Raw genomic sequence first — 17,516 nt, 5'->3', positions numbered from 1 at the left:
GTCATTTCATTTAACCCATTTTCAATAGTACCCAGGAACATTATGGTCTTTGCTTCTATTTTAGATAGAAGGGCGTCGATATTTTTTCCTTGGATATGTCGTAGTACTGTCCATTTTAATTCATTTGGACCATAATTTTTTTCAACACAGTGTGTAACCATTGGTGCATTAGGCGTCTTGCACTTGATGGGAAATGCGATTTTTTATGGGTTGAGTGGTTTTCCCAATGTATGCTAGTGAGCAAGGGCAAAGAACACAATATATGACATTGTGGGTGTTGCAGTTTGTACAGTTTTAATGATTAATGTACTTTGGACCATATACAAATTTGGTTCCTTCTAGTGTGCTATCACATGACACGCAATTTCCGCATTTTCTATGTCCTTTAATTGGTGGTAGTGACAGCATTGTCCTCAAGGTTATTTCAGGTTGTTTCATAGTTGTATTGGCAGGCACAAGTTTCTCTTTTATACTTGTATTTTTTTTCAATGCGAATATTGGAATTTGTGTGAATGCTGGGATGCCTTTTATCGTGTTCCAATTTTTTCTGATGATTTTTTGCATCTCGGTGGTGCGACCTGAAAACGTTGTCACGCATACCAAGGGTATACCATCCTTTTTGTTTCTTGGAATGAGAAGGGACTCGCGTGGGGTGTACCATGCTCGTTTCAACGCCTTCTTCGAGTTTTTTGGGATAATTCCTCATTGCCAGTTTCTTCAACAGTACTGTTGCGTTTTCGAAGTAATCTTCTTTTTTTGAACAGTTGCGCCTTATCCTCAGGAACTGGCTGAACGGAAGGTTTTCTCGCAAATTTCGCTGATGGAAACTTGAAAAATGCAGAAATGTGTTTCTGTCGGTTTTTTTTGTGTAGAGTGTGGTGTATAAATGGCCTTCTTCGTGATTAATTAAAAGGTCCAGGAAATTCATTTCTATTTTATTGTGATTTACAGTGAATTGGATGTTTGGATTCCTGTTATTTAGCCAGACCGCAAATGCTTCAAGCTGATCTTCATCACCTCTCCAAAGGAGGAACACATCGGCGATATATCGATGCCAGATTTTGATGTGTCCGTCATGGGGGTTGTTGTTGTATATCCATTTTTCTTCAAATAGTGCCATAAACATAATGGCCATTTCTGGAGCGAAGGGACAACCCATCGCGGTACCCATGATTTGTAGAAATTGTATGTCATTGAAGGTGAAAAAATTGTATTTGAGGCATATTTCTGCTAGCTGAATTAAGGAAGATGTTGGTACGTTGTGTGGTCGAACGCGTTTGTCTGGAAAAACTTCTAAGGCTTCGAGGCCTGCTTCTTGAGGAATATTGGAGTAAAGACTCACAATGTCGAGGGTGACTAATATTTCGTTTTCTTCGTTTTCTTCATCAAATGGAAAGTCTTCCAGCATAGTGATCGCTTGCATAGTGCCTTTTATGTAGCTTGGTGTATCGCAGACTAATGGTTTAAAAAAAGTGTCTACGTATTTGGCCGGTCTTTCTAGTATCGAGTTGACTCCCGAAATTATTGGTCGTCCCTGCGGGTTACTTGAATCCTTATGAACTTTGGGGAGGACATACATGATTGTTGTCCTTGGGTTATCGTTGATTAGAAATTGTGACTCTTTTTTTGTTAGCCACCCTTCTTCCTTTCCGGTTTCTATGATGGGCAATAGTTTTGCTTTTATCTTTTTGTTCCAGTCTTCGTTTGTTTTCCTATAGTATTTATTGTCTGATAGTTGGCGCTGTACTTCCAACTCGTACTTTTCTCTGGGCCAGATCACTATTCCTCCGCCTTTGTCGGCTGGCTTTATTATAAGGTTCTTGTTTTGTGATAGATGTTCTAGAGCTTGTTTTGCTTCTTTTGTTAGGTTCCATTTGGTGAATACTTTCTTTTTGTCTAGGTTATCTAGATCTCTTAATACATTTTTCTCAAATGTCAGGAGTTCAATGGGCATATTTGTAGCACTAGGAAAAAAGGTCGAAGGATTTTTTAAACCTTTTAAATTTCGTGGTGTCATCTCTGTGTTTTCCTGGAAAAATATTTTGAGTCTTATTTTGCGGAACAATTGTATTATTTCCATTTTGGTTTGGTTGAGGTCTGGTCTCACAGTTGGAATGAATGATAAACCCTTCTGTAGTACTTTAATTTCGTCTCTGGTTAGATCATAGTTTGACAGATTGTAAATGCAATCTTTCTCTTCTATTACCAACGGTAGACGTTCCTCCTGGTGGTAATTTCCCCTTGTTGCTGGTTGGATTGGGGGTTGTACCATCTGCTTGCTCGTGATCTGCCTCTGGGTCGGTTGTTTCCTCTGTCTAAAAAAGGAGCCGGCTGGTAAAATGGTCTTGGTTGATTGTTTCTGTTACTTGAGGGGCCTTCACTCTCACTTGAGGTGCCCGAAGACGATGAAGCATCTGAAAATGTGAGGAAATGTCTCTTACTTCTTCCTCCGTATGTTCTTAAGGCTCCTGTGTTTTGCGGTTGTTTGTAGTACTCTTTATCTAAATATGGGTAAGTTTTGTTTTCTGAAAAATGTGTTATATCTTTCTGGAGTTTTAGTCACTTAGCGTCTTCTGTGTTTTTTTTGAAGATCGTATTCTCCTTTTCCAATTTTGTCAGTAGAGCTTGGGCGTTTTCTACTGCTGTATTGTTCAGCAGGGCTTCTTCTAGTTCTTTGATTAGTTCTAACTCTTTGAGGCTCAGACGCTCAGCAGTCTTAATTGAATGGAACATCCAATCTCTTGAGCACTTGGTTCCAATATGACTGAATCCCTCCAGGTATTCTGGTTGGTCAATGAATATCACAGGGATATTTTTTACTTGTAAGCCTACTGGTATTGTGCCAGCTCTTAGATGTTCTAATAATACTTCTCCGTGTAGGGCTGTTCGTATTTGTTTTTTCTTTAGCCTTGTTATTTTTTCCAAGTCCCATTGTTGTGTAAAACTGGTCAAATTATTGCCTGGATTAAGTGTAGATGGGCGTCTTCAGAGTTCTTCAATGTCCTCTTCTCTGATACTGAGAGTTTTGGGTTCTGTCATTTGTGTAATGAATTGGGTCTATAGTATATTTATCTGTCTCTTATTTTGACCTAGTTTTTTGGTACGTAAGTTTATTTATACTAAAACTTATAGAATCAACTGTGATTGGGCAGTGTTATGTCTGAGTGAAGGAATGCTCAATGTTGGTTCCGTACACCTATATTACTTGTGTGCAGGTGACTGGAGCTCTTAATTCCCTGTGGCAAATGATTCTACCTTAGCCCTCGTAGGCCTGGTGCCCACTCTACAACGGGGTATAAAAGATGGGGGATAGATTCTATAAGGATTTCAGAGGCCGGAATCTGTTCATAGACCTTATAAACGCAAGTATGACTCTGACACCATTAAACTCATTATCCTTTATAGATAAAAAGAAGATGACAGTCCCGTAAACCACTAGAAACGCGGTACGTAAGTTTATTTTAAATCTTTATTTAATTTTCACGAAGAAACAAAATGAGCGCACACTAAAACTAGGTATACTGTTATTCTTACAGGCGAAAGATGCCCCACCAGAATTTTTGATAAGCCCTGACGAAGACCTTACTGTTAAGATACAGGTCCAACACATCAAAGGTTGAAACGCGTTGGCAATAAGCAAGCAGCGATTCAGATCATTTTTGGAACAAACTCAAGGCACTCGTGTTTCCCATAGAGCAGAAATAATAATCCATCTATCGCTCTCCCTGAAAAATATTTAGAAAAATATTCTCTGACCCTGCTTAGGACCACAAAAAGCAGTTCACGTTGAGGACCAGATGAGTCAGGGTCCCTACAGCTTAACCAATCAGATATTTTTGTACTGTAGTGTAAGAATTCCCTCATTTGTTTAAAGTACTCAATTTGTGTATGTATGATACGTTATAAAGTTATGTGTAACAATTTTGAAAAAGTGTACAAAAATTCTACACGTTTTATGTAAAGGACATGTGTTTGTCAAAATGAAGAAGTGTTTTCTCTGTCCAAAGTAAGTGTAAAAAGTAGAAATTGAATTGAAACTCGCAGTCAATAAATAGGATTGCTGAGAAAAGAAAAAGTGCGATTAATGGTGTCAGAGGCATACTTGCATTTTTAAGGTCTATGAACAGATTCCGGCCTCTAAAATCCTTATAGAATCTATCCCCCGTCTTTTATACCCCATCTCTGTAAATATGGCGCTGTCTTTATCTCTCCACACACAACGCAGTGCAGCATTTTTGGGTGCAGTGCTGCGTTGTGTGACTGGTCCCAAGTTAGCCTGCCAGCTACTGCACATTTGGATCTAGGAAACCCAGATGTGTGATCTTTGGCAAATCGCTTTGCCTTTTATGCTGTGGTTTCCTTATCTTGATCCCAAATCAATATTCAGTACAGTGTGCCTCCACTCTTGAATAATTAATTCAGGGAAAACATACATTTTCTCTTCAGAAGAACATTCACCACAATTAATCATGCATCTTTTGTAAAAAAAACTTTTATAAATTATAAATGGAAGAAACATACAATAAGTCACAGCAGAGTTGTATTTGTCTTTGACACGTACATGGTCTGGCTTTGTCTGTAGAATGGAGATGTCAGTGGTCCGTTGCATGGGAGTTTCTTCCTGGAACGTGTTCTAGAAGTAGAAACAGATATTGTGAGTCTTACTAAGCATACCTGCAGTAAAGAAACATTACAAATTATATGTATCTTTTTACAGATGCTTTGTTTCCCTACACGTCCTTACTGTGACTGCTTTCTTTACAGCATTCTGTTAGGTTTCTCTGATGAGGGGGACTTTTACTAGACTTCATCAGTTCTCTTTCGTGGAGAGATATCAGTGGAAGGCCCTGCCTCTCGCTCGAGGAACTTTCACAAGGGTGATGTAAATGGTTTAAAGGGCCCCATACATGTCCAGGAATGTCTGCAACAGCTGGATTGTACCTCCAAAGGACCTACAGCGGCGCAGAGGTGGAAACAGCTGCTTTTCTCTTTGCCAACGGCATCAGTGCCATATAATATTCTGCCTTGATCTTTACCTAGAAAAACATAGTGTGCCCTACTATTAGAATGCTGAAGGTAATATACGAGTATTTTTCATTTAATGTTTTTCTTTTAATGATAGGCCTCTGGGGCAAAATCATCTTAGCTACAGTTCACAGAAATCCAAGAAAGTATAACGGAGAAAAGCTACGATTATTGGCTACACTTTACCGTCTCATACTTGTAGGTTAAACACACATTCTTTGTTTTTAGAATTATACTAATTTCGCCGAGTTCTTTGAGAACCAGTGGTGACCCACGGAACAGGTATCCTTTTGAGGTCTTTCTGGCTTCAGTACTGGTAGCGGTATAACCTCACATATAGAATGCACCTAATACTCAGGTTTGCCTTGATTGTGTCGGTTCAGATAAATCACTAACTGTTTTCTTCCCAAAGCTAATATACCTACAAAAGAGCTAAGATACCTACAAAGAAAACATGAGCAGAAAGCTCAGCCTCCGGCCATTGCTGGTCATCACCTAATATTCAGCATTCTGTGGCCCAATGAATTGCCATGCTTGAAGGATGGAGTTTTACTTCGGCCATTTTATTGGTGGCGCGGTCCCTTAAGCAGTGCTGTGGCCCTTTCACTGTGGCGCATGGATGCTGAAGCCTCCATGCTTTGCAGTGGAGGACTCACTGATATTGTGTTAGCACTGCACTAGTCAGGAGTGTGGCGTGAGCCTGCTGCAGTGGTTGGCTCAGTGGAGCCAGTGTAGGCTCTCATCATAAGCTGCTGTAGAAGTCAGTTTGTCTTTTTATTAGCATTAAAGTGGTATGGTGCTAATGCATTGTACCTTATGAGCTGCACCACGTACTAGGTGTGAGTGGGCCCTGACTCAGTGGATGTTGGGTGTCAGTGGGGACTCGTTAGACTCCCTTTAGTGGCTGTTGCAAAATGCATGGTTTGCTTGTATTAACAATAAATTGGTATGCTCCTAATGCACCGCAACATGCACCATATCATAGAATAGAGTGTTAATTCCCATTGTAGTTGGGTGGTCCTGTGCCCAAGGTAAGCAACTTCCGTTCTCGTACACGGGTATACTAATTTCAAAAGTCTCTAACACACAGTTTCATACTTGGGCCATTTTCCCAACCTTTGGCTCGCAGAAGTTCGAGGAAAAGGCTTGTTAGAGGGAGGAAGCATCAGTTCTGTTCAATGTTGAAAGTTAGCAAAGGAGGCAAGCAGGGCTTCTTGGGATGGATCATAGGACTTTTTCCCATGCCCCCAGATGATCCAATTTCAATGCAGAGCAGTGGGTCTGTGAGAAGTTGAGGAGCAGCATTGGGACCCTGGAGGACAGATTTTGGGCCAGAGGAGAGAATGGCTGCATAGATGCTGGGCAGGGACGGTGCCGCCATTGGGGCATTGCCTCACCCATAATGTGCCCCCCCTGGCCTGCCTTTTGCATGTGTATATAATAAACGTCCAAAGAATTCAAACTTTTCAACATTTTATATTTTTATTCAGAGCGTGCAGCAGTCAGCCTTCAGCTCTGGCGTTGGGGCGCTAAAGGGGGTGGGGCTTTAATTTAGAAATATAGCACACAGGCAGTTGGCAGCGAGTGCATGGCACAAAGTGTGCATGTCGGGCTGGCCGACTGCCTTTCTCCGGCCAGCCTGACATGTGCACTAAGGCCTCTCTCCACCTGCAAATTAGGAGACCAGGGGTTGATCAAAACTCTCCAAATGAACGGAGACTTTGCCTGCTCAAATCAATCCTAGCACTACTCTCATATTTGTACCACATCTAACCACAGCTGCCAGATCAACCAGGATCAATGATATGGCTAGCGCCTTCAGCTAATCATGTGCCCATAACGCTGTGCATGCTGGGACTTGCAGCACCCTCCTCCATGTCCCCAATAATGCAGGCACAGTTGGCTGACAGGTACAAGACGTATAGGGCTCAAACGAATAGCATGCCATGCTGGCAAAATTTGTCCAGCCTGTCTGTAAAGTGCTTAGCTTCCCTAAAATGGCGTGAAGTGCTACATTAGGCAAATGATTGCCATTCTCTCTGCAGCCAACTCTCCCTTTTGAATCTTTACAGGCCTGTGTGGTAACTTTAATTATCTGTAATCCCCTTTTGTCTCTGGCCCCATTCTTTCCCCAGGAGGCCATTCAGCTGCCTGGGTGACCCACCTCTTTCCAGCCAGGCCCAGCTGTCATAGCAGCACCTCCATTCAGCAGACCCAGCAGGACTTACAATCACAGACCTGCCTTCTTTGTCCTGCACAGCAGGGGCCTACATATACAAAAGCAGGGCTCTGGAGGAGGGAGTGGGGACAGAGCCTGTTCACACCTGCGCACCTGAGGACACGACAGGTAGAACAAGACCTTTACAAACCACAGCCTTTGGTTACATTGAATATGCGGCTATGGACGTCATCATAAGAAATCTCTTTATTGATGTTATAACTGAACTTCCACAATTGCTTTATTAACCTTCTTGCTTTCTCAAATTTGCCTGAAAATGCACCATTTGCCCACTTCTTTTTTCAACATTTTCTCTGGGAGAACCCCCATAAGCCCCCATTATGATGGTCGAGCTCACTCATTTTGCCCACTCGCCATCTGCCACTCATTACGAACTTTTACGCCTACCACTTTCAAATGTCACCAGCCACCACAAATGCTGGGCACAGATAAAGGAATATGGGAGACGATATGAACGTCAGGGATGTAGGGTTAGAAATGCATTGCCTATGAGAGTAAAGAGGGACTTGACTGCAGAGAAATAGAGTGCTGATCTGCAGGAAATGTATGCACACAATTGGAAACAGCGGCATAAATCAAAACGATGAGACCTCCCAACAGAATGTGAGGAGGGGCCCTTGGGGCTTCCATATCTCAGAGTTTCAGCCTCGGACAGAATGAAGACCTACTGATGGGTTGTGGCCCCTCGATGGGTTGAGGGCCATCCTGCATAACTGGAGCTGCAGATGCCTGCATTACACCCCTGATTTGAAAAGAGTGCCGCAGGAAACTGTGGTATGTGAGCCGTAGAATTAAAAAGGCAGGTGACACAATCTCTGTCATGGTGGTGCAGGGCTAGTGGATATATCCTGCCAAAGTGAATGGTCCATAAAAGGTGTTTTATAAGATGTTCAGCCAGTTTTATTTGTTTTTTATATATACTTTTAGGGAATGCCCGATCTATTATACAAATTGCATGATGAGAGTTTATTTGTATACACATGTAGTATGATTAATTTTGATAATGTTTACATATAAATTATACGAGGAGATCTTACTTGTTTTATGATGATCAACTCTAGCATTGTTTTATGCTGTTTAAAGACCAAGGTCTACTCTAAATAAACATTCTTTTTGAGTGGCTGACTGACTGACTGACAAAGTGAATGGCATTGCAGGATGACATGAGTAGCCTGCAAAGTCCATCAGAGCTTAGTGGACCAAGAAGCACTTTCAAGGGAACTGACAAAAGCTTGAGGCTCTGCTACAAGATGAGCAATGGCCCAGAAGTGATTGCAAGGATATGGAAAGGTTTCTTAATGACACTGGGGTGAGCAAACACTGCAAGGCAATGTGAAAGCAGGGAGAGACTAGAATGACGAAGGGATTGCCATAACTGGCAGCATAACCTGCCAGCGCTTTATTCCTGGACCACACTGGAGGAAGGATGTACTGGCCTGGAACATTTCCCTTCATTCTATTTGCAGCCAGTGCCTATCATAGACATCAACATTCCTCGATGTTATTAACTCCCACAAAGCAGTAGGGATAGCACAGACACAGAATGGATAGAGCATGATAAGTAGTTCTGAGCTCTAACCAACTGCACCTTGATGTAGGGGAAAACCTCATTGACTGGCATAAACCAGGCAAAGGGTGCTGTACCACTGAAACCCAACTTAGTGATGACATGGAAACAAGAAAGGAAAAGGGTACATAGACAAATAGCAACAAATGCCATTTGTGTGTTACAAGTTGGGCGGTTAATTCTGTACAAGTTGGGCAGTAAATCCTTCCAAATTTTAACAGGGGAAAACATACAGTATTTACAATATTTTATTGATTTTGGTGCGTTAATGACCAAAATCTGCATCTTATTCCTTACAAACTCATAATGGGTGTTATTTACCACACCTGATAAATAACGTACCCCATGGTATTGTTATTTATCAGGTGTGATAAATAATGACTCAGCATGTAAGTAGGACTAAGTGTGCTAAGAACTTATCTTTCCATCTCTTCCACTGTAATGCCTGTGCATCCCAGATTCCAAAGATGTACACTCTTCTACACACGCACACATCACAATGATATAGCATCAGTGCAGGAAATGACGGAGATCCTGGTGGATCCCAGATCTGACAGGTATTATTGGGTCAGAACCAAGATCCAAGCTGGACTCACTGAAATAAGCTGAATTTATCCCAGTGTAATTTGACAGCTCCTAGACATATTCAGTATCGCCTGCATGTTGTCTGTTTCTGCTTAGTGACGCAACCTGCAGGTGACGAAGCTGCTTTTTTATTTTTACTACCGGCTGGGCTTAAAACAAAAGTATGATTTAAAGGACCATCAGCTCTACTGTTGTTAAATTGTGATCCTGGATGACAGCTATTTGGAGATGCCAGTACAATAGAGAGAAAAAGGCGCACAGCTTGTTATCAGTTCACAACTGCCTAAGAGAAACTGTGATTTTGAGGTTTTTGACTTTGTTTATTCCCTCTAATTAAGAGATGTGCATGCATGTAGGAATCTCATATGTATCTGCATGACAATTACATAATTCTTGATTAAATACCACTTACTATTTTTTAAATTCTTTTAACAGCTCTACTTATCCCAAAGTAGGGTCTACACACTCACACACACATACACACGCAGACGCGCGCGCACACACACACACACACACACACACACACACACACACACACACACACACACACACACACACACACACACACACACACACACACACACACACACACACACACACACACACACACACACACACACACACACACACTATACAGAGATAATAAATCATACAAGTGTGTAAATCTATGTAAGGAAATGTTACACAAGACAATGAGTTACAAGGTGTAGAAGTCGCATATCATCCATACTGGTAGGCATAATATGTTACAAATGCATGGTCGGTGCAAGTTTATAAAACAAAACTATTCAAAAACATTGTATTGAAAGTGCTGATGTTAAATAGATTGTATCACACTTCTTCTCAGACTCTGTAGTACTAGTAGAACTTTTTTTGCTACCCAAATAAACCCTTTTTAGCAACCTTACAATAATGACAGAATGAGAAAGACAATAAGGTTCTAAACCTATGCCTTGCACCGTGCATGCAGTTCCCTGATGCTAGTTTACTGCTCATGTGCTTATGAACTGAAAGTAACAAATGATATCTGTGTCAAAAGCAGTAAGCACTTATTTATCTACAGAAATCTGTGACTGTTTTTTACATGATGTGATTTGAATAGGCACATTAACTCTCTAAGCTACTTTATGAGTCAGAACTGTGACTAGAATAAACGCAGATCTCTCCAGCAGGTACACTATCTACCAAAATTGTTTATTATTATTATACCTTGAAAATTGCTGGGCACACAAACATCTTGGCATCAAATGGTTTAACCCCGTATGATGTTTTAAAAATGCATCCGCTTTATGCAGCAGCAGCCCTTGCAGGGAAGAGCGGTGGGGTGGTGGGGCCGGGTGGGGGAATTTGATAGATGCCGAAATACCCCCCACCCAGTCCCACCACCCCACCTCTCTTACCTGCACGGGCCGTGTAGGAGAGTAGGATCTGCTTCTTATGGTTACCCCACGTTTTGCTGATGTATCACTGTTTTCGACTTAGACTGACTGGGATCCTGCTATTCAGGACCCCAGTCCATCTGCTTTCTCCTCTAAATTGATTGCATGTACTTTAGGTACACTCCAGATTGGATACTGGGGTACCCTTATCAGTCCCTAGCATATGGTACACCATGTACCCAGGGCATATGACCCCAGAGGCCTCCCAGGGGCTGCAGCATGTATTATACCACCCCTGAGAGACCATTCAAAATGGCACCACAGGTCTGCTACTGCAGCCTGTGTAAGGTGGTGAATGCACCCCTTACTTAGATATAGGTTACCTATATCTATTCTAAATCACTGCACATATAAACTTATCAGTCACCCCTATGGCAGGCCTTATCATTCCTGAAGGCAGGGTGCTGGGATTTATGTGAGAGGGTGTCCCTGCATGAGCAGATCCCCTCTGCAGCCTTCGGAACCTATTTTCCGCGGTTGTCTGTGATGCAGCCAACCATATATATGTAAGTGCATTATAACCTCGTGGTAAATGCTAACTTTAAAACGGTTGCTTAGAAACATGTTGTGTTTAGTGTCAAACACCTTGGAATCATACCTCTCCCACAGTAACTGGAAGGGGAGGTGTGATTCCACCCTTCTAGAGGAACTTATGTGAAACACCGGTACACCCGGTACCAGCTTTCTTGACCTGGGCATCACAAAATGGATGCTGCCAGCCACAGAGCTCGAGCAGGGGAAGGCCTGACAATAGGTTTCCTGTCAGAGGGAGGTGTGACCACCTACCAGACAGACTTTAGTGTATTGGGGCTGGGTGGGTGCACTCTGAGTGTGCCAGAAAATCTGCCTTGGGGGCACATTTGGTGACCCTGTGCATAGTCCAGCTCAAACCAGTTTCAGGAGCCAATTGCTCCTGCTATGGCGCGAAACTGGACAAAGGACATGGGTGTAGCCACCCCTCTGTCCTGACCCTCCCATAGGTGGGTCGCCAGAGTTTGTCCAACCCCTTCCTTGGGTATAAAGTAGGAACCCTGACTACATGACTTTAGATTTTACCTGGACTAAAATTTGCAAGCAGAAACCACATACTTCAATGGTCTACACTTCGCTGGACAACAGAGGAATCTCCCTTGGAGTAAAGGAGTTACGCCCCTGCAGCAGCAGGTACCTTAACGCATCTGATCGGTTTGCATCTCCCGAGCTCCTGAGGACTCCGAAGATTTCTGCAACCCAGGAGGTGGGTTCCCAAGCGTCCGTGAGGTTGATTGGCTCTATCATCAATTCTGACACTGTGTACTTTTGCAACAGCATATACTTTTTGGCAATCCCTGAGGCTGTGCTTTGGGCTACGTGTAGTCCTGATCCCAAGCAGTATTTCCACTGAAGATTTCCGGCCTACACTCCACAAGTGTTCCGTGGGGTGGTATTTCGTCATTCAGCTCGAGGTCCCTTCGCGATCCCTGGTCTGTTGGCCTGTGAGTCCCTGTGAAGGTAACTTTGACTTTCCTTGGGCATTCCTGGTTGCTCCAGATGTGTCCTGACTCTCCATTGCTTGGCGTGTCCCCAGGACCTTGCTGGTCCACACCGTAACTTTTTTCCTCTGTCCGCGTGGGTTGCCGTTACCTAGGCTTGTTGGTGTTCAATCCGGACACTGACCCTCCAGCACTCAACATCCTTCATGGGACAGCTCACTTCCCGACTTTGGTCATCGTCGACATCTCCTGGTCCCTGTGGCTGCAGAGTCAAGCATCCAATCTTCTCACCTGAAGCACCCAACAACGGTGGGCATTCGTTTACTGAGCCCCTGCTCACCCTGAAGTGCCTCAGACTCTGTCCCCTCTGCTTTCAGATTCTTCTCACCTCGGATCCAGGCCTGGATTCCACCGAACACTTTTCATCTTCCCAGCAGCAGCACTTCTTTGCATCACACCATTGATAACGACAAGGGTTTCCGACACCACTTGACCCCTATGCACCCGGCTCCTCTGGGATAGGCAACACGGGTACTTCGGTACTCACAAGGGTGCTGGCCTTAGAACCTTCCATGTTCCAAAGGGTTTGCTTGAAGTCCTCTCCGAAGTGTCCTTAAACTGTAATTTTCCAACCACGACTTTCCCATAGAGTTGTACAGAGCTCGCGTCTGGGTCCCCTGTGTCACTACTTTGGGTGGTTCCTTGGGGTCCCAGCGATTCTACGTGCTCTAGGCACTGTGTCTAGTAAAGTCGTTGTTGTTATACCATTTTATTAGTATATGGTTCGGTCTCCCCCTGGAGCCCGCTGTGTATTGTGCTATTTACTATCGTTCTATTGATTCAGTATTGTGTATCTTGTGCTCTAATCTCATAAAGAGGTTAGTAGAGAGTGTTTATTAATAAATACATATATTTTATATAACACTTGTGTGGTTCTCCTGTCATTTGGTCATTCAGGAGGTTCTGATCTGGTAAAACAAGCTGCTTTACATTCCTTCGAGACTTAGCCTGAAGGCTGCTCTCCACAGCTACCACTAGGATAGCTTTCTATAAAGGTTGTCTTTAACCTAATCATCAATAAGTGTTGTTTGGACTGGTACAAGGTGCCCACTTTAATTAGTGGACAGCATATACCAGGCCAACTTCTCACAGGTTGCGGCTGGCATTATGTCCAATGAAGTAAAATAACTACTTTCCTCTCATACTTGTTCTTGCCAGTTTCCTTTCTGCTTTTAAATGAATACCTTGATGACCAAAAGCTTTCTAGAAAGGGGTGGTCTATTGCTGCACTTGCTAAGTGCAATAACAGACTACAATTATAATGCTTACAAGAGCTGCTTTTAGCTCTTAATCTAGCTCTACGATATGAGTCATAAAAATACCAAGGGCTGTATTATGTATATGGCACACTGTCCGGGCCTGGCTCAATCTCAACTAAGTGCACTAGGTGAAACAGGGATAGTGTGGCCTGACCTCAAGGTAGCTGTGAGGGACCTCTCTGTAGGGAAAGAGAAGGCAGGGTAGAAGGACATCCCATTTTCACCTAAGCTTTTCTGGGAGGCCCATGCTCAAACCCTTCAGGGTTTTGTTGAATCTTTCAACTAACCCATTGCATTGAGGATGGTAGGGTGTGGTGAATTTGTAATTCACTCCACACTCTTTCCACATTGCAATGATATAACTGGACATGCATTTTGTACCTCGGTCAGTTAAAACCTCCTTAGCGAAGCCCACTCTGGAAAAAAATCCTAAGAGGGCCCTTGTCACCACAGGAGCTGTAATGGTCCTAAGGGGACTGGCTTCTGGGTATCTAGTGGCATGGTCCAACTCCACTAGAATATAATTGTGCCCTCATGCAGTTGGAGGTTTCGTGGGACCAATGATATCAATCCCAACCCTCTCAAAGGGAACTCCAACCACTGGAAGTGGAATAAAGGATAAAGGGGGCCTTTGTGGTGCCACCTGAATTGCCACTGATTTGGCAGGTGGCACAGGAGTGTCAAAACTCCTTTGTGTCCTCAGACATGTGGGGCCAATGAAAGTGAGGGACAAGCCTGTCCCAAGTCTTACTTTGTCCTAAGTGTCCTGCCAAGGGAATGTCATGTGCAAGGGTGAGTAGGAAGCCTCTAAACTTCTGGGGTATAACAAACCTCCTGGTGGCACTAGGCTTGGGGTCTCTTCCCTCTATGTATAGAAGTCCTTCATCCCAGTATATACTGCGCAACCCACTGACATTCCCAGAAGCCTCAGCAGCAGCTTGCTATCTGAGGGGTTCAAGAGAGACACAGTTTTGCTGTTCCAAGCTCAGATCTGCGCTGGAAGGGCCCCTGCCTCCAAGAACTCAACCTGGCTCAAGTTCATCTAGGCAGTTCCTTCACAGAGCCCCAGATCATCTCCCTCGGGAGACTGATCCTCACTCTGAGTCGGGGGGTTATGCATGCCCAGCCTTGCCCTTCCTGCTCCTTCTCTTGGAATGCACTTTGTCCATTGTTCCAGGATCCAGGGCCTGTTCAGTGGAAAGCTGTTTGACTTGTGACCTAGTCACAGCAAACACACTTGCAGAGATGCCCAACATTTCTGCATGAGTACTGAACTCTACCTCAGCCCAGGCTGAAGTTTACAAATCATTGCCCAGCAATAAATCTACAGGTAGGTATGAAGATACCTTTTTAGGTCCAGTTACCCCTCCCCAGCTGAAATTAACAACTGCCAAGGAATGGTCAATCCTGACATTGTTAGCATTGGTCACTGGGTACATATGTCCAAGTATGATTTGGTCAGGAGACACATGTTTTTCTGTCACCATTGTGACACTGGTCCCTGTTTCCCTGTAGGCCTCATTTCCATTAATCAAAGGCTGTTGTCTGTACTTGCTCAGGTTACTGAGACTGACAAGTAAGGTGGCAAGATCTCTGCCCTCATCACAGCCAAAAACAGACTGAGCTGTAATTCTGACTAAGTCAGAACCCACCTCAGAGCCCAAGGTTAACCCTACTAATCCCTTGTTTCCCCTACCACCACTTGTACTTGTGGTAGGGGGAGCAGTTGCCTTAGGGGCAGTGGTAGTAGGAGTGTTCTCCTCGGCTTTTGGAAGATCAGCATCCTTTGTCCAATGGGTTGTTTCCTTACAAAAGTAACAAGGTTTCTTCTTGCCTTTTTGTTGGATTGTGACTCCCCCAGATGCAGGTTTTTAGGGCTCTTGAGAATACTCTTTCTTGTCTTTACCATTGTTCCCCCCTTACCTTGAATTTTAGAAGAATCTTCTGGTCACCACTATTGTTCTGGTTTTTCTGCTTCACCCTGGTTTTTACCCACTTATCTGCCTTCTTTACCAATTTTTGGGAGAAGTCAAATCTGAGTCCAGCAGGTACTGATGCAAAAGCTGGTTCTGACAATTATTAAAGCTCTGCTCCCTCATAATTAAATTATACAATCCTTGGTAGTCATGCACTTTGCTGCCAATCAACCAACCTTCCAGAGCCTTAATAGCACTATCCACAAAGTCAACCCAGTCCTGGGTCTGTGCTTACTGGGTGTCTCTGAACTTAATCCTGTATTGTTCAGTGGTTAAGCCAAACCCATCAATTAGTGCATTCTTCAAAACTGAGTAATTATGAGCATCCTCGTCTCTAAGAGTGAGGAGCTTATCTCTACCTTTGTAAGCAAAGGAGAGCCACGTGATAGCTGCCCACTGCTCTTGAGTGACCCTCTGAACATTACAAACCCTCTCTAAAGCAGTTATCCATTTGTGGATGTCATCCGCAACATGGTAGGAAGGGACAATCTTGTTCAGGTTCCTATGTTCAAAGGAATGTTCCTGAACTCTAGGGACACTGTTGCTGCCACCATGGAACTCTAGTCCCAACCTTTTCCTAGCTCTCTGAAGTTCTAGGGACTCTTTGTCAAGGGCCAACTGCTCTTGCCTGAGCCTAAGCCTAGCTTTCTCAAGCTCAAGGAATTGGTACTTCCTATTCAAAGAGTTCCCCCTTCTATTAGAAATGGAGGTCCCTACTGACTGTCCTGAGCCATTAGACTCTGCAAAGGAGGATCTAGACCTCCTTGGTCCACTCTGCACCTTCCCAGGAGGATCAAAGGGGGTATCCACTAAGCCACACGTGGTCTCCTCTGGGAGGTGTGAATTGTGCAGGTGGGAGTCATCAGGCTCCACCTGGTCAGGGTTAGATTCTAGGTCAAAGAGGGGTCCCCCTCCTGGCCTATCTTCAGTCCCCGCCCCACCCACTCTTTCTTGTTCATCTGACCCACTGGTTTTCTTGAGTTCATCAAACAGTAACACCTCTAGGAGCGTTGAGTGTTGGCTCCTTTCCCTGTCTTCAACTTTCTCGAGGCACACAGTGCTATCAGTTCTTGGAACAAAAGTTCACTGTATCTATTAGTCAGAGAGCCACTGACATCTCCTTTGGTAGACATACTAAGTGTGGTGTGGTGTTGCACCTACCTAACCTAGGGAGAACTAAACACTCTGAGGATGGAGAAAGGGTGTGCAAGACCCTTGACTTACTCAACCCTAAGTTCAGTAGAACTTACTTATATTATATGTGCCAAGCAGTAGTGATGGTTTTTCAATTAATCAACACAAAGATTTATCTGGTACAACAATGCAAGCTTGAATCCCAACCGCTGCACACCAATGTGAGAAGCTGGTCTGGTATATGATGTCCACTTATGTAAGTGGGCACCTTGCACCAGTCCAGACAACCCTTATGGTGATTTAAGAAGTCTTAGACAGCCTTAGATAGCTCTTGAAGAGGTAGCTGTGGAGAGCAGCCTTCAGGTTTAGCGCCGAAGGAGTGTAAAGCAGCTTGTTTTACCAGAATACAATCTTATAGTATAGATTAAGTGAAAAGAACCACACCAAGTATTTATAAAAATATGTATTTATTATATACTACTCTCTAGTACGTTCACATATCTCCTCCATGGATATAAACACAATGCACACAATACTTTAGCAAAAAAACACAGTAAATAGCACAAAATACACAGTGGGCCCGGGGGGGGGACCAAACCGTATACTAAGAAAGTGGTATAAGAACCACGATTCAAATCAATACAGGGTCGAGAGGACGTAAAAGTGCTGGAGACCCAAGGAACCACCCAAGGTGAGTAGATAGGGATCCTACGGAGAGCGTGTGCAGTGTGGGAACAGGCTCTGTACAACTCTATGTGTA

The 17,516-nt window shown here is 43.7% G+C and overlaps 1 protein-coding gene across 2 annotated transcripts in view; it reads right to left on the bottom strand.

The window, feature by feature from the left end:
* Window positions 1-17,516, bottom strand: part of LOC146809872 (myosin heavy chain, skeletal muscle-like) — an 880,636-nt gene that overhangs the window by 512,295 nt on the left and 350,825 nt on the right. For both annotated transcript variants that reach the window (XM_085616724.1, XM_085616725.1), the window contains one exon: window positions 4,562-4,633. In XM_085616724.1, the coding sequence (XP_085472850.1) occupies window positions 4,562-4,633 (72 nt within the window). The remainder of the gene's footprint in view (window positions 1-4,561; window positions 4,634-17,516) is intronic.

The sequence above is a fragment of the Triturus cristatus genome, chromosome 7 (genome assembly GCF_964204655.1).
Source record: "Triturus cristatus chromosome 7, aTriCri1.1, whole genome shotgun sequence".
Classification (NCBI taxonomy): Eukaryota; Metazoa; Chordata; class Amphibia; order Caudata; family Salamandridae; genus Triturus; species Triturus cristatus.
The sequence above is the reverse complement of the archived record's forward strand: the minus strand, read 5'-3'. Positions and strand labels throughout refer to the sequence as shown.